Genomic DNA, 21,064 nt, shown 5'->3' with positions numbered 1-21,064 from the left:
TCTGTTGTGTGTGTATATATGGAAAACAAGTCGAGCTGGCAGTGGTTCTCCCATTGGCTTCGCGCGCTTCGCGGGGGCGTGGCAGCTACCCCGCCCGCCGTCGTCATGGCTACAGGCTAATCGCCCCGTTCCTCCGCCGGTGATTGGCTGGCACCGCCTTGGCGGGCCGGGGGCGGGGCCGCCGCGCCTCCCGGGGCGGAGGGGCGGGCGCGGGGAGGGGAGGGTGTGGGGGAGGAGGGCCGGGGCAGGGAAGATGGCGGCGTCGGAGCGGAGCCGATCCCCGATGGGGGGCTCCCCGGTGCCGGCCTGTATGTTCGCCCCGGAGCCCGGGTCCCCGGGCGGGGGGCCTCGCGTAGCGGCGGCCGCCTGTCCCCTCCGCGCTGCCTTCGACGCCGAGGACGGAGAGGCGCTCAACGGCGAGCCCGAGATCGATCTCACCAGTAAGGTAGGCCCGGCGGGGGGTGCGGGCGGCGGCGAGCGCCATCACCCCGCCGGGCCCCTCGCTACCCTCTTCCCAGTGGCTGCCTTGCCCGCGGGGCTGCCCCCCGGCCCGGCCGGAGCGGGGCGACCCGCCAGCCGGGGCCAGTCCGCCAGCCGGGGCCAGCCCCTCTCCTCGACGCTCCCCTCACCTCAGGAGAGCGGAGGGGCTGGGGGGGCCCGCCTGCCTCAGCCAGGGTGGGGGTGTCACCCCGGGCCTTCCCCGCGGGCTGGAGTTGGGTCCCGGGGGCTCCCCCCCTCCCGGCCCCAACGTCAGCCGGCCGGGCGCGGAGGGCCGGGCAGCAGAGCCCGCCGTGCTGTGGGGAGGCGGCCGGGAGAAGCGCAGTAAAGTTGAGTTACGAAGAGCTACAGCCGGCTGTGCCCTGGCCGGGAAAGAAGGGTGCTGGCAGGCTTGTCCACCCTGCTCCTTCCCCTCCTCGGCTCCCCGGGGAAGCGCCTGCAGCGGGTGTTGCATCCTCTCAGCAAGCGCAGGGTTTGAAGCTGACAGCTGCTTCAACGTCTCGCTAACGTTTTTCCTCTGCGCTGGTTCTCTGTAGCTATCTCTGCTGCCAGTCGTACTAGTTCCTGGAGCTTTCTTCACAATCTTAAAAGCAGGTCAGAGCTCATAACTTTTGAGCACAAGGGCTCAGTGACAAGGGTGCCTTGCTCTTGCAAACCGGGTTAAGTCAACACAAAAAGGTTTGTTCACCTTGTGCGGTTCCTTTCTAGGATCCAAGTGACAAAACTGTGTGGTGGTCTTATTTCTGTCAGTATCCGTTCTCACTTCCATCTTGCAGGAAGGTACATTGTAGTAATACGTGCATGCCAGAGCCCGCCACAGACTACATTAGCTGCCTTTCCGCACTGTCTTCTATTTTTTCCCAATTGGGTGATCTCTTTAACTGTATACCTTTTGCTGCCAAGGGTTTGATGTATTGTGATGCCATCTCCCACTCTAAAGTCTCCTGAAAACTTGGTTCAGTCCACTTGTAATTATGTGATCCAGAAGTCAGCATAGCCAGTGTTTCCTCCTGTTTTTCTGCCCTCCGTCCTCTTCATGCTTCCAGCTGGAGTTGTTCCAAAGTCCTGGATTTTCTTGCCCTCTGTGGAAAAAAGGAGAGAGAGGAATTGTGGTGTGTGGATGTGGAAACGGTTGGTTTTGAGGGGATGACCGGATATTTTACAGTGTGGTACTGTATTAAAAGGAACGTTATGAAGATGTCTTATAAGATAGTAAAGAACAGAAATCAAATCTGCAGTATCTATTGAGCCACCTGTTTGTGCCTTAATGAGCTGGACAAGATTTTGATACAGGATGCCAATATTGATCTGTGCTTTGTCTTGGACGTGGCTGATGTGGAAGAGGGCCCCGGAGGACGCCAAGGGCTGTGTCACTGATTCTTGACAGCCAGGAACCTGACCAAAACTCTGACAAAGAGAGAGGAATGCTTTTCTCCCACAACCTCCATTTGTGTTGTCAGCCTGTCTTCCATTCCTAGAAATCTGCAGGCACTATCGAGGCAATAGGTAAGCATTTTTTTACCTTTATTTCAAGTTACTTTTCCATACAGCAGTGTACACCTGCTATCTTTTCCCTAGACCTTTCATTCATCCCCGTCTTGGATGAGAGCTAAGACTATGAGCTCTGCCCCATCTCTCCAAGTTAGTCTCCCGCTATGTGCTTAAAACAGGAATCCCATATGGTGAGAATGGAGTAGCTAACCTGCCCCCCTCATCACCCCATCTTTTCTGTATGCCCTCCAATTCCTGCTTAAAATGGTGATTCCCACTGCAGTCAATTTGTTTGCTAGTTGCTACTTCTGTCCTGGTGTGACCCACCCCCTTGCTGTGTTACATGCTTTTCTCCCAGTCCTCCCCCAGTGTGTTCATTGTAAGGTGTGCTCTTTTTAGAGGGAACACTTTAGGATTCAGTTATCAAGTGCACCTTGTCAGCTGGTCAAGCAAACAGTTCTGTTCATCAGCACAAGTTCATTATCGTGTCAATTTTAATGGGTGTTTGTTTTCCCTTCAGTACTAACACACTGCAGTAGTAATCATCTTTCAGGTCAAAACCATATCACACAAGGCTCTTAGTGGAGCTGATACTTATGTTAGATCTACATTGACAAGTAGCACTTGAGCTATGTATGTCCACAGGAAGCAGAAAGCAAAATATGACATTACAGAAGGTGCCTTTCCCTTGACTTCCCAATGGCTGGTGGTGGCCTTCCAGCCATGCAAAATGTCAGGCTGTGTTATTCCAATAAAGAGCAGCACTACGAACCACAGAGTATTTGGTTTGCCCTTAATCTTTATAGTTTGTCCGCCTTATGGATATGGGATGCTTCTTTTGTAAGGACTGCCTGTAGTAGTGCTGATACAACCTTAGCTCAGTCTCACTGGTGTCTTGAAATTGCTGTTAGTTAATACTGTGGCCTCTTGCTTGCTGTTGGACAGCGCAGCGTGGCACAGTCCAACTTGTCCCCTTGGAGTAAGCTCAGACAGCTGTAGCTATTACCCACCTCTGGTGTATGTTAATCCCAAAACTAATCAGAGGAAAGGTGGGAAAAGCCACCTCTCCCCAGAGACTGGGAAGGGACTTTACAGATGGCATCTCAAACTTGTGAGATACATTTCCTTCTGCTGTCGTGAGAATAAAACAATAACTGGTTGTTACTTTTTTGCCCTATAGGAAATGCGAGGTTGCTAGACCCACATGGCTCCTACTGCTAACTGCTCAATGCCTGGCAAAGTGGAAAGAACAAAAGTGAAAATTTTTGACTTTGTGAAAACCTCTGAAATATGAATACGTAGTGCAAGCATGGAGGGGATTGCTCAAAGGTGAAAAGCAAAAAAAGCAGAGAGGCCAAGGTGGAGGGCCTCTCTCCGACCAAGGAGATGGCAAAGAACAGGCTCCCTCTGTCCAGGAAGCTAGCTAAAGAGATCTTCAAAACATCAAGTAAAGTCTTGCAGTGACCTAGGAAACTGCAGAACTGGCTGGGGGCTGCGGGCTGCAGAAGCAGCTGTTGGCAATACTGAACGACATTGGAAGGTGTGATCCATGAAAGCTGCCGTTTGTTCTACACATCATTCTCTTGATGTCCCGCTATATCATATCAGCTGTAAGCTTCATCGGCCCCAGGGTAGGCTTTGGAGGCAATCTACCACTGGAACACCCTTCAGTACCACCTTTGCATGGCAGTGAAAGCAGTAGGGTGGGGGAACAGTGTTTTGAGCTGATGTATGTGGGTACCATGCTGTTTGAGCCCCCAGCCCTCCTGCCTGATGCCATGAAGAAAGGCTACAGTGAGCTGCTCAGCTGAAATGTCCCCTGGTGCTTTAGACAACACCTTGCCCACTCACACTGCTGAAGCATTTGAACTCATAGAAAAATGAAGCTGGTGATGAGACTTGAAGAAGCTGAAGTTAGTGTGCTCTACGCTGGCGGCCCCTGTTATTTTATTGATCTTTATGTGTACGACAGCCTGTTTAATAGATCTTCCTCAGTCCCTGACCTGTGCTGGTGCACTGGCCTAAACAGTGAGCCTGTCTGCTGTGCTTCCAGGAATTCCTGAAAGTGCTTGCTGGGCGAAACAAGCCCTACACATCAACACACAGCCTTCCATTCCTGTCCCGACCAAGCCTCTGAACAGTTGCTGATTTCCCTCTCAATACATTGACATCCAGTGGTGTCCTTTAAAACGAAAACAAAACCAAAAGAATGACTAATAAAGGCAAAACTCAGTCCTTTGTAGCATGACATAGAAGGACTATGTGGCCTTCCAGATCAGAGTGCTTTGCTACCCTTTGCAGACCATGCCAAGCAGTTAAAAGGCTTAAGTAAGGCATGTGTCTAAAAGAGGCACGTGAAGGTCATTGTCTCTCTTGTAGCTGTCTGGCCCTTGCAGGCACATACATGCTCTGTGTGACCCTTAACATTTGAGGAAAGCATTGCTTTGGCTGCCTTGAACCTTCTAACCAGCACTTGCTGTCTGTGCTTCAGTTTTCCAGATGCATGCATCACTATAGTTTTGAAAGCTGCTTAAGCGTTATTTGTGGGGGTTTGGGTTTCCTTGCACTCTAGATCTCTAAAAAAGGTCTTCAACAACTATGTAGTAGTAGTAGTAGTAGGTGGTAAAGGTAGTTCCTCCTTGAATACGCATTGTGTTAGCTGTGCTCGCAAGTCAGGATGTGTTAGTAGAGAATGTTGGGCAGGCTTGAAGATGTAATCATTGTGAACTGCTGTAAACCGTATGTTTTAGGCAAAGCTAGCACAGATTTCAGACTGGCCTTGGTGCGTAGTGAAGGGAAGTACATCTTTCTGGGTGTGATTTTGGAACGTGTATGTAAGGACAGCCAGTGGAAGTATGGATTTCATTGAGTGTTGTAGTGTGGCACAGGCCTGCCTACCCATAGGGCTATCAGTAGGTGATAGCCTTTACAACTCTTACTAAAAGTGCCTTTTTAACAGAAATGCATATCTGAATCACAACAGCTATGGAGCCACTGTACCAGGATGCTTGGCCACCAACAGATTTGTAGCCATGGAGGCAGCCAGACAGCAGGTAGCCAATCTGTCCTGAATGGGTGACGAAGGTCTCCTTGGTCTGCCACTGCCATACCACCATTGTGGCCACTCTGTGCGAGTGTCCTCAGCTGTACTGTATGAGTGACACAGGTTTTTGCCAGAAATGGTGCTACACCATTCCGTTCTAAGAAAAATCCTTCCTGAAACACTGTCTTGTTGTCCTCATTTTCCACTTTGTTTCTGTCCACGTTTTCCTTCTCTTAATGCCTCTGCAGGGAAGGGCAAAGGAAGTTGTGGTTGTTGCAATAACTGCAGTCAAAGCTTGTTGGTAACACAGTTGCTGGCTTGCAAAACTGCAGCTCTGCACTGGTGAAATGTCCAAATATGCTCGTACAAACTGCTCTGTATGTCTGCCTCTCAGCACTGTAGTGTAAAGTATCTAAAGTTTTGTTAAGAGTTTGAAAATAATGCTTATTCGTGTTCTCTCCTTCCCCTTTGCCCCCTCAGAAAACAAAAGGGGAGATCAAGTATATGAAAGACTTATGAGATGCTCTAGGTTTTGGTGTCTAGGTGTGCTCTGGAGTGAGGTCTGGCTGGCTTCCTCTGGCTGTCCTGTCATGCTTTGGGGGAGCAGCAGCACTCTGTGCAGCGGAGACTGTGGAGTAGCCAGCTAAGGAATTTCTTTGGAGAAAATATCTCCTCCCCTTTCTGTTTTCCTTGCATGGAAACATGTATGACACAGAAGTAGAAGTGGGATGTTCGCTTAAATGTGGCTTTTAAACATTGGTTACTTCAAAATGAGATGCTTGGTATTCTTATTTGCTTTGAAGTATATCTTCCAACATAAATGAACTCTGAGCTTAGACAAATAACCTTGTGCAGTGTCACAAGGAAATAGCTGTCAGCGAAGCTGGTTTAAAAAAAAACAACCAAAAACAAACCACCAGAAAGCGGTCCTTGAAAAAGAGCTCTTCTCTTTCAATAAAACACACAGATTGATTGTCCTTATAACTGAAGCTGGTTTTGAAATGTTTGCTTGACATCTGCAAATGGATATTTAATCTCTTTTCCAGCTGGTGATGGTGAGTCCAACTTCAGAGCAGTATGACAGTTTGCTCCGGCAGATGTCGGAGAGAATCGATGAGGGATGTGGGGAGACCATCTATGTCATTGGTCAAGGATCAGGTGAGTATAGCTTCCTCAGGAAAACAACAAAACCCATTAAAATTATAAGAAAAACCTAGTTCATCTCACTGGGCTGCTGCTGAAGGTAGTAATTACTTCTCCAGAATAACTTGGAAACCTCCATGAAGTATAGCAGAACATGTGGGACAGATTCTTTTATTTTATTCCTGCCAGCAACTGTCTTATGTAGTGGAGCTAAACATATTTTTTGTATAAAATCATACAAGTTCCTTTTGGAAATAAGGCATAAGTTGTCTGGGCATACCAGGAAAAGACGAATGATCTGAAATTATAATTCGGTTTTAGTACTGTACTGTACTAACGGTTTTAGTACAGATGTCCTCAACGTCTGAGGGAGGCCTTGTTCTGTCTGGATTTGTTCACTTCTCCATTGTAAATAACAATATTTTTACCCCACAGGAATGTTTTGGAGATACTTCAGATAGCCAAAATATATGCTGCTGACTTTCTTTGTTAGTGTGTGTCTGTACTATGGAGAGAAAGGTTTTCCTTTTCTCAGCATGAGGCCTTTATTGTCACATTAACTCGAGTATGACTGCAGTCATTTGCCTTTGCAGATTTTAGCAGTTAGCATGGGTTACCTTTTTGTTCTTTTTCACAATTTGAATATTTGCATCTGATGCTGGTAAAATAATATTGAACATGGCCTTGCTTTGAAATTGAAATTTCTTTTCTGAATACAAAAAAATTGTCTATGGCTATCATAAGGCTAAAGGCATGTTTCAAATATTAGATATCTGCTGGATATCAAATTGTTGTGATCAGACATTCTACTAGTTACTATGTTTGAGGAAGAATACAAAACCCATGTCATCAGTGCCAGGGTTGGCTGAGATAATGGAGAGAGAGAGTTGTGTTACCTCAGAACTGTGTGCTTTTGGGGTTTTCTTGGTATCTTGCAAAGCACTCAACATAGAAGAGAAGCCAGGATTACATGACCAGCTGTCATGCAGCCAGTATCACAGGGATAATGTTCTTGTGTCCAAGCGAGCTTCCCACATGTAGTCTGAATCCTTGGTGTTTGGGATAACCACATCTGGAGGGGAGATGTAGCTAGTCGGGCTAGTAACTGCTTTCTCTTCTAGGATACTTTGTGAGGGTGTTAACTGGTGGTTGTTGCAATGATGTACTTAGAAGTAGGGAGTTGTTTCTTAAAATATGAGCTAAAACTTCTGACTTCATTTCAGATACTGCATAGTCGAGGAAGGTGGGGATCTTTGCTGTAAATTGAAAACAATAGCCAACTAAAAATAAATAATGATATCCCTGCCACCGTCCCTCCTTCTCATTCACTTTGAGTGTCTATGATTTTGATCATCATGGATACCCAACTCAGATGACTGAGAGCGAGTGAAGGCTGCCAGGTAGCTCACTGCTTCATCAGTAGTGACCCTTCTCTTTCTCCCTTGGCTCTTACCCTCTCCTGTTCCCTACTTCTCCTTCCCCTTCTATGACCCAAGACCCCAGCTGTGGTGCTTCTGGTTTTCCCCACCATCTCAACAGCTTCTCAGCCAGCTTATGAGCTAGGTTGGAAATCACCCAGCAACTCTAATTGTTGTAGAGATGTGCAGTAGTTAAAATGCTGATTAGTTCATGCAAACTGCAGTTACTGCGTACCAGCTGATGAGTCAGCCATGCGTATGAATGAGCACACAGCAATAGGTTTGGTCATCCAGGTGCTATGTGGCTCTCCACCTTTGTTTGTTGGTTTTTTTTACCCACAGAGGAGGTTCTGGCCTGAAACCTGTGCGGCTTCTCAGCACCTGAGTTAGGAGAGAAGCTGAGAGCCGTGGTGACCTTTAAACTGTCTAGATAGTTGCCACTGGCTTGCTCTGATGATCAGCTCTTTGCTTGGGTGGGCTGTTCAGAGGCAGCAGTACCTCCTTGTTTTTTTCTGGCCTCATGTGCTGTCAGCATTTCTTTCAAGTGCCAGGATGAAGGCAGAGAGACATGCCAAAAACATTGTTTTAACCGGAGTACATGGGGGCTAAAGAAATTGCTGTGGAGGCCAGACTTGCAGAAAATGTGCACTTGGGATGTGGTTTTATAAAATAAGCTGATTGTTTAAATTGGTCCCACATTCAGTGGTTAGTTGTGATGATATTTCAGTCAGAGCTTTTCTTTTGTTAATGCTTTTCCCTTTATTGCAATGCGAGAGGAGATGTTTTATTGACTGAAGGGAATTGCATGCAAAGTACCTTCAGCATGTGAAGTAAGGGAAGTAGACAGAAATGTATCTTTCTTGCCAATCCTTAAGTATGTGCTTGTAGAAATTGTGAAGAAAACTCCTCTAGATGAAAGATGGTGCTTTTCGAGTATCTTTTAAGACGTCCTTTTTTAGACGTCCTTTGAAGATGTCCTTTTTTATTTTGGGCAAGGGTGCTTATTCTATTTACATGTCTTGACATCTCCAGTCAACATACAAATCCCGATCGCCATGTCAGTCCCGGGCAGAATGACATTGCTGCTGGCTGTTGCAAGGTGGTGCTCACTGGCTGTCCTTTGTCCCCTCAACATCATACTAGATGGGACTGAATACGGCCTGAGTGAGGCAGACATGGAAGCATCCTATGCCACGTTGAAGAGCATGGCGGAGCAGATCGAGGCAGACGTGATCCTCCTGCGGGAGCACCAGGAGGCAGGGGGCAAGGTGCGCGACTACCTCGTTCGGAAACGTGTGGGTGACAACGACTTCCTGGAGGTCAGGTGAGGAGCCGGGTGGAGACAGGGTTAGTCAGCAGCCCAGCTGCATTTTTACCATGTGAGCAGTCCGTGATGCTGAGCCAGCAACGCTGATTCGAGTCTGGGTGTTGTAGCTACCTAACAAAGGGAATTGAGTTTGACCACTCCTTGCTAATGAAATCACCTTTTTGTTGTTGTTGCTGTCTCTTTTGTGAGCAAACTGTTTGTGGAGATTCGCCTGTGTTTAGCTGAGGGCTGTTGCTGTCTGGGTGACAGCTTCGCAGTTTGGGGATCTTTTGTGGGCTGGAATCCCAGTAGGGAGTCACATGTGCACATGTGTCTGTATGTGTGTGCATATACGCACGCTGCTGGAATACAGTGCTTTTGACTAAGGGTTCAATTCTATTCCAAGACTGTGATGATCCAAGTCACCTTTTAATGGACATATAATAGCTTGTGTAACATGACTTGAGAGTCTGCCCAGACCTGGATGGAATGGATTTCCAACATTTGCCAACAGCCATAATAGCCACCTTTATCAGAGACAAGAAAGGAGATTTCTGTAGGAGAGGGTTTTCCCCTAAAATGTTTCATTGTTGTTAGAGCTTTTCCTTTTCTGGGAACATCAATTTCTGTTCAGAAATAAATCAGAATAAATTTCTGTGCTCTCCCTAGCACCTGCTGCTATTTGCAACATGAGAAACATGAGAAAGGCAGAGGTATTCTAGACCAAGTTGGGATTTAGTCTTTCTTTTGAATTGCCACAGTGTATATGTTGGATTGCAGAGACTAGGGGTTGGAAGAGAGATATTCTGTATGGCATCGAGCAATGTCGGGTTCAGCTGACTGTTCTGGACACCAGTGACATGTTTCTACAGTCTTCCACATCCCAGTCCCCAGAGCCTGGGATCTCCAGTGTTAACTGATAACTGTGAAAGAATCTCTGCTCTGCTTGTGAAGGTCTAACATTTTTTAATCTCTGTTTGAAGGTGAGGGAGAAAAAGCTAGTTATTTGCAGCAGCAGTGGTGTTTGGGGTTTTTTTGATTGCTTGTTTATTTCTTCAGGTATCAGATTTTACCAGGTTCCTTTTTCCCCTCCTCTCCAGGGTAGCAGTGGTTGGCAATGTGGATGCAGGAAAGAGCACGTTGCTAGGTGTCTTGACACACGGCGAACTAGACAATGGCCGAGGCTTTGCTCGGCAAAAGCTCTTCCGCCATAAGCATGAGATTGAGTCAGGCCGCACCAGCAGCGTGGGCAATGACATTCTGGGCTTCGACAGTGAGGGCAACGTGGTGAACAAGCCTGACAGCCATGGTGGCAGCTTGGAATGGACAAAGATCTGTGAGAAATCCACCAAGGTCATTACTTTCATTGACCTGGCTGGTCATGAAAAGTACCTGAAAACCACCGTCTTTGGCATGACCGGCCATTTACCTGACTTCTGCATGCTTATGGTAGGTAGCAAGAAAGATGTACAGTACCAGCAGGAGCGGGGCTGTTCACGGCTTTAACAGCAACTTCTTTCCTATTGCAAAGTCCCTGTGGGGTTGTGAAGGAAGGCAACATCTCCCAGAGGTGGAGAGCAGCAGCCACTGTGGATATCTAGTCAGGGCTCTGAGGCTAGTGCCCCAGGACTGTCAGTTTCAGACAGGCCCAAGATGTGTGGTTCTTGAAAACTGAAAGATTTCTAAACTTGAGAACACCTTGCTAAAATTGAGGAGCCAATTGAGCTAAAATTGAGTCCTTAGCCAGTGTCCAACAGCATTTGAAATGAGCTAGGTCTGCTCATACAGTCCCAATGATGCGTCTACAACCTGATCACAGCCTACTGCATGTCTGACACAAGACCTTCTCTGTAACCCAGCTCTCTGCAGGATGAACGTTTACATCACCGTATCTTGTATCCCCGGTGTAGGTTGGCAGTAACGCTGGAATTGTTGGAATGACCAAGGAGCACTTGGGCCTGGCACTTGCACTTAACGTTCCCGTCTTTGTTGTGGTGACCAAGATCGATATGTGCCCTGCCAACATCCTGCAAGGTGAGTCTTACAAGCTCTCTCCAGGGCTGTTTCTAACCTCTCTGTGTGCTGTTGTCCTCTGCTTGGGTTGAGGAATTACTGCTGGAGGAAAGCTGCTTTATCTCCTTTTGGCTGCATCTTAAGCACCTTCCAGAAATCTATTATTTTCCCTGGCCCATTTTGTAGGCAGTTCACTCATAGTCACCATTTCAAAATTACCCGAGTTAGGGGACTCAGCTGGGCAACCCAAAAGTGTTTGCTACAGGATTTTGCTTAATTGAGCTCTAAGGGGAGAAACATACATTTGGGGTTGTGGCTTTGCTTTCTCTCTGGGTATTTAAACCTGGAGGGAAAGTCTGGAAGTTCTCTTGAAAGCTACTTTCCTCCTTGCCCACAGTTTGAGTGTGATCTTAAGCTGTGATCAGACTTGTTCTTTGGCAGCTGTTAGGTGAAGGGGCAGCTGCTTGTTACATCCTGCTCACCTGGGCACTTCTCAGATATGCTGGCATAACTACAGCAGCTCCTTCCTCTGTCTGAACAGCCAACTAACACTTAATAAATCATGGTTCAAAGCAGCTGCATATGTGGGCTGTGGTAGCAGGACTGGACTAGACACAAGTGGGGATGGCAGTGAGCAGCAGGGGCTAGCAACTTTTTTGCTCAGCAGCAGTTAAAGCAGCACCTCTAACCCCAGCAGCGTCCCTTTAACCTATGCTTGACATTTTTCAGGCTGTGACCGACTCTCACCTTTAAAATTCTCTTGATGCATTTCTCATACATTCAGGAACATGCTGTGGTTAATTGGAGCAATGTATTTTTTTTGATAATCAGTCCTAAGAATCAGGAAAGTGAATGTTCCCGGTACTGTCTGTGGTTAGTTCATGATTGTAAAAATCCTAAATACATTTCAGGTAAACAGACGCATGTGATCAGAAGATAATCTAAATGTCTCTATAATAGATGTTTGGCAAATAAATGTAAGGCCCAACCATAAGATAATAACGGGGAAGGAAGGAGAACGTTTGGCTCGGGGTGAGGAGAGAAGAGCTGTTCTTGGGAGAAGCCACTCCTGTGTCATGTTCTGTTTAAATTAAACAGACACAAGATTTGGCTCAAGTGTATCTGTGAAGAGCAGATGGCATGATTAGATGTTTGTGTTTCTGTATCCAAAACATTACTTTCCCATAGGCAATCATTTGTTCACAAAAACCATCTAATCGGATGACAATTGTAGAATATAAACAATTTGCTCTTTTAAGCCCCTACTAGCCTTTTTTTCCCCCCCATTTATTGTAAGGCACTTTGCAGGAGGCTGATGCTAGTGCATCAGGTAATGCCCCTGCTGGCTGATAGATAGGAGGCTTAGAAAATGAATTAAAAAGAGGCAAAAGATCAAAGTTGAGAGCCATGAGATTTGTCCCAAAATATTTATTTCTGGATCTGGTCCACCTACGCTGCCCTAGTCTGTGATGGTGATCTTTACCTCTTTCATGCTTCTCTAACTGTCTAGGGCAGGTTGATTGCCAGGGAAGGTCTGTTGAGGTTTGTTTGGTCAAAATTGATTTCTAATTCACATATTCTCAAATATTTCAATTCCTGAGTGCTGCTGGTTTTCATTGAATTCAGTGTGAAAAATCCTTTATAGGACAAGGAAATACCTTGTAACTGCTTAAAGCTACTTAATAGACAGCTATAAAATGTCTACTTCACAGCATTGCACTTGCAGATGCAAACATGTATGTCTGTTCATGTATGGTGTCGCTTGGCAGCAGGCTAGCTGGCATGAAATGGAAGATGGAATGGCTCCTAAGTCCTACCTGGGCTGCAGCAAACTCAGTCTCACTCGCACACCTTTAGCCATCTTCTCCTGTCTATCTGTGGCAAGAGCACCAGTCTCCCTTTGGGGAGAGACCCCACAAAAGCGATTTGCAAAGACGGGAGATGCTGCCCTAACAATATTCATTTCACCCTTTAAGAAACCCTGAAGCTGTTACAGCGACTGCTGAAGTCCCCAGGGTGCAGGAAGATTCCCGTGCTGGTTCAGAGCAAGGATGATGTCATTGTAACAGCCTCCAACTTCAGCTCAGAGAGGTAACGGGAGTAGAGGAGAGTTGTTTCTCTTTCAATCTTATTTGGAGACTGGGTGAGAAGATTCAGAAAGAGAGTCCCATTGTCTAGATGTGTGAAGGTTGCATCTGCCATGTGGTGTGTTGATTCCATAAGAATGTGTTGATTCTGAGATTGACCTGCTTGTGTTCCCCTCTCTGAGACAGAAACAAGAGGCTGCTTCTGGGCAGTCTGCAGAAGATGGCAGGGTATTCAGCTTCCTTCGGTCCTGGAACCTTACACCTATCCCTGAATGTCATTAGAAGGCAGAGGCAATGTTGCAGGTTTTCAAACATGGGGTGTTGTGCATCTGACTGCTTGCCAGGCTCTCCCTTCCTAGCACTGTGTATTGAATTCAGTCCCAAGATTTTGGATGTCTCCCTACATGTGGAATTCCAGGCAGGGAGGTGAATTAACTCCATTTTCATCAATTTTCCTTTACAGGATGTGCCCAATTTTCCAGATTTCAAATGTCACCGGGGAGAACCTAGATTTGCTGAAGATGTTTCTTAATCTCTTGTCTCCACGGACCAGTTACAGGGAAGAAGAGCCAGCAGAATTCCAGATAGATGATACATACTCTGTCCCGGTAAGGGGCCTGGTATTTGGAAGAACTTTCTGTTCCCTCTTTCAGGTTGAAGAAGGCATCTTCCCTAGAGAGGGGAGTTCTAGAGCTCTTCTGCTAGCATGGTTGGGTAACCCCAATTACTGCTTTTTCTTTTTTGGCATAGGGCGTAGGAACAGTTGTGTCTGGGACGACACTGAGAGGCCTAATCAAGCTAAATGACACCCTGCTGCTGGGGCCAGATCCCCTTGGCAACTTCCTACCTATTGCTGTCAAGTCCATCCACCGCAAGAGAATGCCCGTCAAAGAAGTGCGGGGAGGCCAGACTGCCTCCTTTGCTTTGAAAAAGGTGAGATGATCTGCTCTAGACTCCCAGAAAAGGAACCAGCCTCCTAATTTTAGAGTGCTCTTGGAGTTCAGCTGCTATCAGACTGCTTCTGCAAACGTCAGCTGCCTCATTTCACAGCGCATTAAAATCTCATAGAACCTCTGTGGGTCCTGTGTCCCAGTTACTCCACCTGACAGCTGCCAGGTAATAGCAGTAGGACCCAAGGTAATGAGGAATAGTGTTGGAGATTTGTAAAAAAGCAGAGGCATTGCAAGAAAAGTCTCCTCTTGTGCTGCAACTGCATTAGTGGCCTAGGCAGGGTATTTACACTATTCCTCTCAGCTTGCAGGACCAGCTGCATGATTTGTGGTTTAAAAATCAGCAAAATTTGATGCGATTCCTCTGGTGAAAGGTTTCTGTCAATAGGAGCTGCACTGGTTTTAAGGGGGTATAGTTTAAGCTATATCAAACTTCATGTGTTCAGTCTTATCATTTTGTGTTAGCAGACATCATGCTTTTGGAGAGATCATCTGCTTGGGTAATGTGCAACCAGGATGTATGTTTTGCTTTTAAAGGCTCAGTGAGTTAAAACTTCTGTGTTGGTATCCAGCATTCCCAGCACTCTAACTAAAGCTTCCTTAGAAACTTCAGCTGAACTTGATTTTTGCAACCTTTGCATAACATCGTTACATACTGCTAAACAGCTCTGGCTTTGCCTTTTGGTGAGCACCAGTGAAATATCTGTGAAATCCCTTAGGATCCTTCTGGATGCAGTCAGCCAGAGAAGCAGATTTCTTCCCTGGAGAATCACGCTAAGGTTTTTTGTGTCTCTGCTTTTCAGATCAAGCGTTCTTCCATCCGGAAAGGCATGGTAATGGTGTCACCCCGCCTGAATCCACAAGCATCGTGGGAGTTTGAAGCAGAGATTCTGGTGCTCCATCACCCGACCACCATCAGCCCACGATATCAGGCCATGGGTATGTGTCTCAGTGTTGTGTCATCTTTGTTTCCCAGTGGTAGTAGTTTCGTATCAGCTCTAGCCTGAGATAATTTTTCTCCTGATGGCTCTGTCAGCCTGAGCATAAGCCATAGTTCTGGGTTTGACCTTTCCCAGCAATGCATTAGAGAAAGGGGAGGGAGCTGACAGAGGAGAGTGGCAAAGGCTGTAGGTAAAAAGGAGATGTGTGACTCCAAGTGTACTTGGAGCCTGCCTGAGCCAGATCTCCATGGTGCGAAGAGTCTTCAGCTTCAAATGCTGACTGGGAGACTCATTTTAGGTCCTGCCCTCTAGCTTGGCTGCTTGGCATGTAGGATTCTGTTGAGGGTGCTTCAGGAAAGCCTCCACTCAAAGGCAACTGTTCTAGCTTATATGTGTTTTCTTTTTGAGGACTGAAAAAAGGCAGCCGTGTGACCTGTATAGTCTTCGGTACACAGTAGATTTTTACATTCCAAACTCAGCGCTGTTAGCTGTAGGGTAGTGAGAGCTGCCTTAGATGTCTGTCTGAAGCTTATTCCACTAATGGCACTGGCTGTTGAAAGCCTTTGTGCATTACATTCACAGTGCATTGTGGCAGCATCCGACAGACGGCCACGATTCTCAGCATGGACAAGGACTGCCTGCGGACGGGCGACAAAGCCACAGTGCACTTTCGCTTCATCAAAACCCCAGAATATTTGCATATAGACCAGCGTCTGGTCTTCCGTGAAGGCCGCACCAAAGCTGTGGGTACCATCACTAAGGTAAAGGCTGAAGAGTCCCAACTTTTTTTTTGCCCATTAGCTACTTTTGGCACTGAGAAGCCAGCAGGAGAATCCAGATAGCTCTGGAAAATTAAGAGGCTGTCCTTCGATCACAAACGTCAGCCCTGACATGGGTTGTAGATGACCAATGTGCTTGGTCGTGTGGTGGGTCTTAGCTGGTGTGAATGAGGGAAATGTGAAGGGGGGGGTGAGCAAGATGCCTCTGGTTCTTACGGCTTGGTCTCTTTCTGACAGCTTGTAGCTGGTCCCTTTGAGTCACATTGTGGAGGGCTGAGCGTCACCTCAGCCGAGTGGCCCTTTCCACCCTGTAGGGGTTCTTGAGGGCAGCTCAGGGGCCTAGATTTCTTTGAGCAGCTGCTGCTGGCATTCTTCTCCCGATGACTATTGGCATCAATTCTCTCAAAGCTTTTTGTTAAAAAGCAGCATTGAACCTTGCCATATTGGCCCATTTTAATGCTGATTTTGGCCTCTCCCTTTGAAATTTGCAGTTACTTCAGACCACCAATAACTCGCCAATGAACTCCAAGCCACAGCAGATCAAGATGCAGTCAACCAAGAAGGGAGCTGTTACAAAACGAGAGGATGGTGTTCCCCCAGCTGGGACGGCAGCTGGAGGCCCACCAGCTGGGGACGAGGCCCCCTCCACAGCTGCAGCGCCACTGACACCTACTGCCCTGCAACCATTGGTAATTGAGGAAAATATGTCTGTCCTAGCTGTTTGCATCCTGGTTTCATCTGTTGGAGGAAGGGCACTCTAAAGCACAAGCATTATCCCCTCATACCCTTGAACTTATCTTGGGACTCTGTGCAACAGAAACAAATAGAAATATAAGTAGTCTCATAGCAGAAATCAGAATTCTCTGATGACTGGATGACTCCTCATGGCTGACCTTTCAGCAGCTAGCAGCTTAGGGTCCTGGGTCTATGCGGGTTGGAGTTCAGGAAGTGTCTAGTCTAACCTCCTGCTCTAAGTAGGATTAGCTGTGAGGTCAGACCAGGTTGCTCAGGGTTTTATCCAGTCATGTCTTGAAAACCTCCAAGGAGGGACTGCACAACCTCCCTTGGCAACCTGTTTCACGGCTTGACTGTGCTCACGCTGAAGAAGCGTCTCCATATACACAGTAGCTGAACTAGTGAAGCATCTAACAACTAGTCACAGACTGGGTGTCTGCTGTCTGAATGAGAGGTAGAACATCCCTACACTCGAGAAATTACAACCTAAGTAGTAGTATCAGACACAGGTTGTCTGCCCTGTCAAGGAGAGAGGATGGAGATGTCCAAGGAGGAGGAAAGGCTTATCTCTTTCGAGAGAAATTTATCTAGATTGTTTTGTTGGTTAGGACTTCTCAGCCCAGCTTGTCCGAGAAGGATACCTAGCCTTTCTGGGCTGAAAGAAATGGAAACTCAATTCTAACTGCAGGCTTTGGGACCTATTTATCACCTTTATTACATGGGTCTTCTCCTTTTAGTGTACTTATCTAGTAAGCGAAATGTTCAGGAACTGACTCTGTCAAGAGACCTGGTCAGTGTTCCCCCGCTTAATTTTAGCTATATCTTAGTTGTCATTGGTCAAATCTCGCCCTCTTGAGCCAGGCTGGCTGCTGAAAGAGGGCCCTCTGGCAGAGGTTCTCTACCTTTGCATATGCCTGTGGCTTCTTACTGATCCCCCATCTCCTCCTTGTCTTGTTGTAGCGTCACTGTGGTTGTAAGTAATGCTCCCAGCTTGCTCTTTGTTTCATCCCTCCCCCTGAGAGTCTGCGTTGCTTTTGCTCTTGCTTACCTCTGCCTCTCTCTCCTTACTGCTTCCCCTCAGCCTGCGCTGGATGAAGAGCCCCACATCCGTGAGGGCAATAAGGTATTTGGCTGCTTTAAAAGAGAACGGTGGGTTTGATGGCCTGAGACAGGGAACAGAGTCAGGTTAGCAAGAGAGCCCTGGTAGGTGGGGGGAGGGCTCTCCTTCCATTCTCCACAAAGCCAAGGGAGTCTGAGGCCTCGATTTCCCAGATGCCAAGCCCCATGGCACCTGCTGATTCTCACGGGAGTGAAGCATTCAGAAAGTTGGGAAATCAAGTCCTCCTCAGCTTGAAGGGCTGAACTTCATGGTGTGTCTGTCTCTCCTTCCTTCATGGTGTGTCTGTCTGCCTTATCTCCTTCTGCAGTGGTAGGAAGCTGATCAGTCACAACTGACCTCCTGCTGTCTGGATGTGTCTGTAATCCATCTGAGCTCCTGCTGTGTTGATACTCTGATTCAGAGATTGCTGTGCACTAAAGTGTATTTTCTTGTTTTTCAGTCAAAAGTCGGAGGAGGAGGCCGGCGACGTGGGGGTCAGCGCCATAAAGTGAAGTCTCAGGGAGCCTGTGTGACTCCTGCCAGTGGCTGCTGAATTTCTTACTCCTCCTCCCTCTGAGGAATTCCTCCCCTTCCCTTCATTTCTTATCCAAAAGATCTGGAGCAGCTTAAACCAAAACCCATCCCAGCTGATTGGCTGCAGAAGAATCGTCCTTCCTCCCTGAAGGAAGCGATGGAGAGGAGCATAATTTATAAGCTAATGAAGGTGGTAAGACACACAGAACTGAGTAACTGACACCTTCCTCCTCCCCCTATCGACACATTTTTGTACATCATGGGCTTAGTTTTTATTCTTATTAGTTTTTATTATATTTTGTGTGCATGAAGATGAGAGGAGAGTCTGGATAGAACTGTGAAGAGCCAGTTAGCTGCCTCCCTCCTTCCTCACCCCATTCTGTCCACAGGACTTGCTGCTCTCCTCCTATTTGCTGTCTCAGATCCAGGGGTTATCAAACGCCTGAAATTTCAGACTTGCAAAGGTTAAAACACATTGCTTAGGATGGCTCCATAGGGCATTGTTTCCTCACCACTGTGGCCCCATGCCAAATATGTTTCTGGATTCTCTCCATCGTAAACTGTTTCTAAGTGGGTTTCATTTAATGTTGTAGTGACTGAAGTTTGAAGGAGATGGTAAGAAAGTTCATTAGTTGGAAATCTAAGAGGGAAACAAATTGGAAAGCAGTTATTGATGTTAAGTTGAGGAATTCTATACTAAATATCCTTGTCAAATACATTGATAGCACTTAAGATTTTAATAAGAGACAGAATTAAATGGGCAGTTATTTGCCCATCCTGTTCCCCTTCCCATCATGCTGCTTTTCCTATTGTTTGTTCAGCACACACTGGAGCAAATCTAACCTGCCTCTCAAGGCTGTGGCAGCTCAGCTGACAGTATTAAGAATATAGTGCAGGAACACTCAGTCCGTCCCTTGAGCCAGAGAAAGCCTTCTCACCTTGATGGACAGAGATCACAGGTAGCAATATACCTTTGGAACAGAGACAACAGGCAAACATGACCTCCCCTTGATTTTGTTTACTCCAAGATTTCCCAAATCTTTTCTGGAACTCACTGGCCAAACTTTGCCATGGCAGAGGTAGGATTTGTCTTCTCCCCTCTTGGCCAAAGGGGGCAAAGAGGGCAAAGAATTGGTACCAAACTTACAGAAGTACTTTCAGGTTTGGAAGTACGTGATAATTTTTCTTTTTTAAGATTTTTTTTTTTTAAATGACAAATTCTGGCTTCTCCAGCAAGGCCCTGCAAGGACAGTCTATGAATTAACTTTATTGTTATCATGTTTTTTAACCCTGGGTTGTGCAAGTGATCAATTCCCTGCTTATTTTGATCTCTCTTCTTCTAACCCTGCCTCTTCACTTAGCTCCTGTGAGGACAGGCATTATCCTCTGCCGGCTTGTGGCAAGCTGTGGGAGCGTGGTAGCATTTTGAGGGAGGAGGTGGCATCTTCAGCAAATAGTTGCTCTCCCCAGCAGGTGTGCTCAGCCTCATTTTCTTTGAGGGCTTCCTCCTCCAATGAAGGACTTTTATTTTAATTAGAGGGAGACTGAAAAGTTTCTGTCCCTCCTTAGTGGGTTGTTCCTGTTTCTCACTCTCTGGCACCTGTGTGGAGTTCATTCCAGTTCACCTTTTGATTTGAGGTAGGCTTTCAAGCCGACTGAGCAACAGCAAGTTCGGGGCAGGGGGAGAGCGCATGTCCCAATACCAGCACCAGCACTTCAAGAGCATTAAGTGGTGTGGGAGAGGTGAGGAACGTGGTTTGGAGACAAGAGTACTTTGCCTTAGAGACTGCAGTGGCCTGTGCATGGGTGGAAGCGGGGAGGTCAGACGGTCCTTTCCAAGCTATGTGCCTAAATACCAGCACTCTCCTGGCGAGGGAGGAACTATAGGCGGCTACAACACTAATAGCACCCGCATTGTGAGGGGGTGTGAAGTGTGGCTAAGCAGGGCACAAGGGCCTAGTTTGTCTTCGGGCCCTGTAGCAGCATCAAACTGCATCTGATTTCACTGCCCTCTGCTTCTGAGGGGAGCAGGGAGCTCCAGGTGGTTTTCTCTTTCTCCATTCCTTGTGCTCCAAATGAAGGAGACTGCTGAGACTGGAAGAGGGTTTACTTCAGTTTGTGCAAAGGAGGTGGTGTGATCTCTCTTTTGTGACCAGCATTCAAAGATCACTCAGGCTGATGTGATCTATAAAATAAATTTTAAAAAAGTTTGTTCCAAGTTAACGTATGTTGTTGCTTTTTGTCCCTCTGGAAAACCAGCAGTTGCTGCTTTAACACCAAAAGCTGGACCAAGGGGGTTTGCCTGGCACCATGCTCCTTTGCTGGCTACCATGCTCCTTTGCTGGCTACCATGCTCCTTTGCTGGCTACGAGAGGAGGCTGCATTTGTAGTGACGGCAGGGAAGGGTATGCCATGCCACAGGAGAGCTTCTGCTGAGCCTCTGCACAGCCCCGACAGCTTTTACTCTGCCTAAGATTTAGTGCTTCTTGGTAGCAGAGTGGTGAAATGAGAACGCTTGTGTGCTGTGGAGCTATGCTGTGTGAGATGCGTACGTGCATGTGTGTGAAGAGCTGCTATAGCAAATCATTTGGGTCCAACTCTATTAGAGACACTTTGCTAGAGGATGCATTTTAGCACAGCACTTCCACTGCCTGCATAAGCTTGTGCTTCCCTGGGCCCTCGCAGCAATTTGCACCTCACCTGTTTCTGTAAATACAGCGGGACTCTCCGAGGCTTGGAATGGGCCTTTTCCTGCTTCCTCAGTTGATCTCGGAGGTTCACGAAGGCTTTTCCTGCCCTGCACAGCCCTTTCCTAACAGAGGTAAGTGTTGGGCTGGGAGCTGGTGGTAACCAGAGCAAGGCCCACCCAGCACCTCTACTCCTGATGTCTCAGGCACTATGGACACCTGTGGGGAGTGGAGATGCTGCTGGAGGTGTGCTCAGTCCTCTGCTCCTGTCTATGCTTGAGCCCTTGGTCCTGAGCACCCAATACCCCATCCCTTCCCATTTGTTGTCCATATCAGTTTT

At 47.2% G+C, this 21,064-nt stretch overlaps 1 protein-coding gene across 4 annotated transcripts; it reads left to right on the top strand.

Annotated features, from left to right (window-relative positions):
• The first annotated feature begins 236 nt into the window (after positions 1-236).
• On the top strand, positions 237-20,268 carry GTPBP1 (GTP binding protein 1). Of its 4 annotated transcripts, XM_075500575.1 has the most exons (13): positions 1,179-2,004; positions 3,170-3,902; positions 6,079-6,190; positions 8,737-8,917; positions 10,000-10,348; positions 10,810-10,933; positions 12,889-13,003; positions 13,463-13,607; positions 13,750-13,932; positions 14,753-14,888; positions 15,473-15,651; positions 16,161-16,358; positions 17,964-20,268. In XM_075500575.1, the coding sequence occupies exons 2-13, from the start codon at positions 3,870-3,872 to the stop codon at positions 18,054-18,056; spliced, it is 1,848 nt and encodes a 615-aa protein (XP_075356690.1). In that variant the 5' UTR covers positions 1,179-2,004; positions 3,170-3,869; the 3' UTR covers positions 18,057-20,268. The 4 variants fall into 4 exon arrangements, with proteins under 4 accessions (XP_075356680.1, XP_075356708.1, XP_075356690.1 ...); XM_075500565.1 differs by lacking the exons at positions 1,179-2,004; positions 3,170-3,902 and adding an exon at positions 237-445; XM_075500582.1 differs by lacking the exon at positions 3,170-3,902 and having other exon boundaries at positions 1,182-2,004.
• Positions 20,269-21,064: the final 796 nt, after the last annotated feature.

Source organism: Mycteria americana, chromosome 1 (assembly GCF_035582795.1).
Source record: "Mycteria americana isolate JAX WOST 10 ecotype Jacksonville Zoo and Gardens chromosome 1, USCA_MyAme_1.0, whole genome shotgun sequence".
Lineage (NCBI taxonomy): Eukaryota > Metazoa > Chordata > Aves > Ciconiiformes > Ciconiidae > Mycteria > Mycteria americana.
Note: the sequence above shows the minus strand (reverse complement) of the source record. Positions and strands in the feature narration are given on the sequence as shown.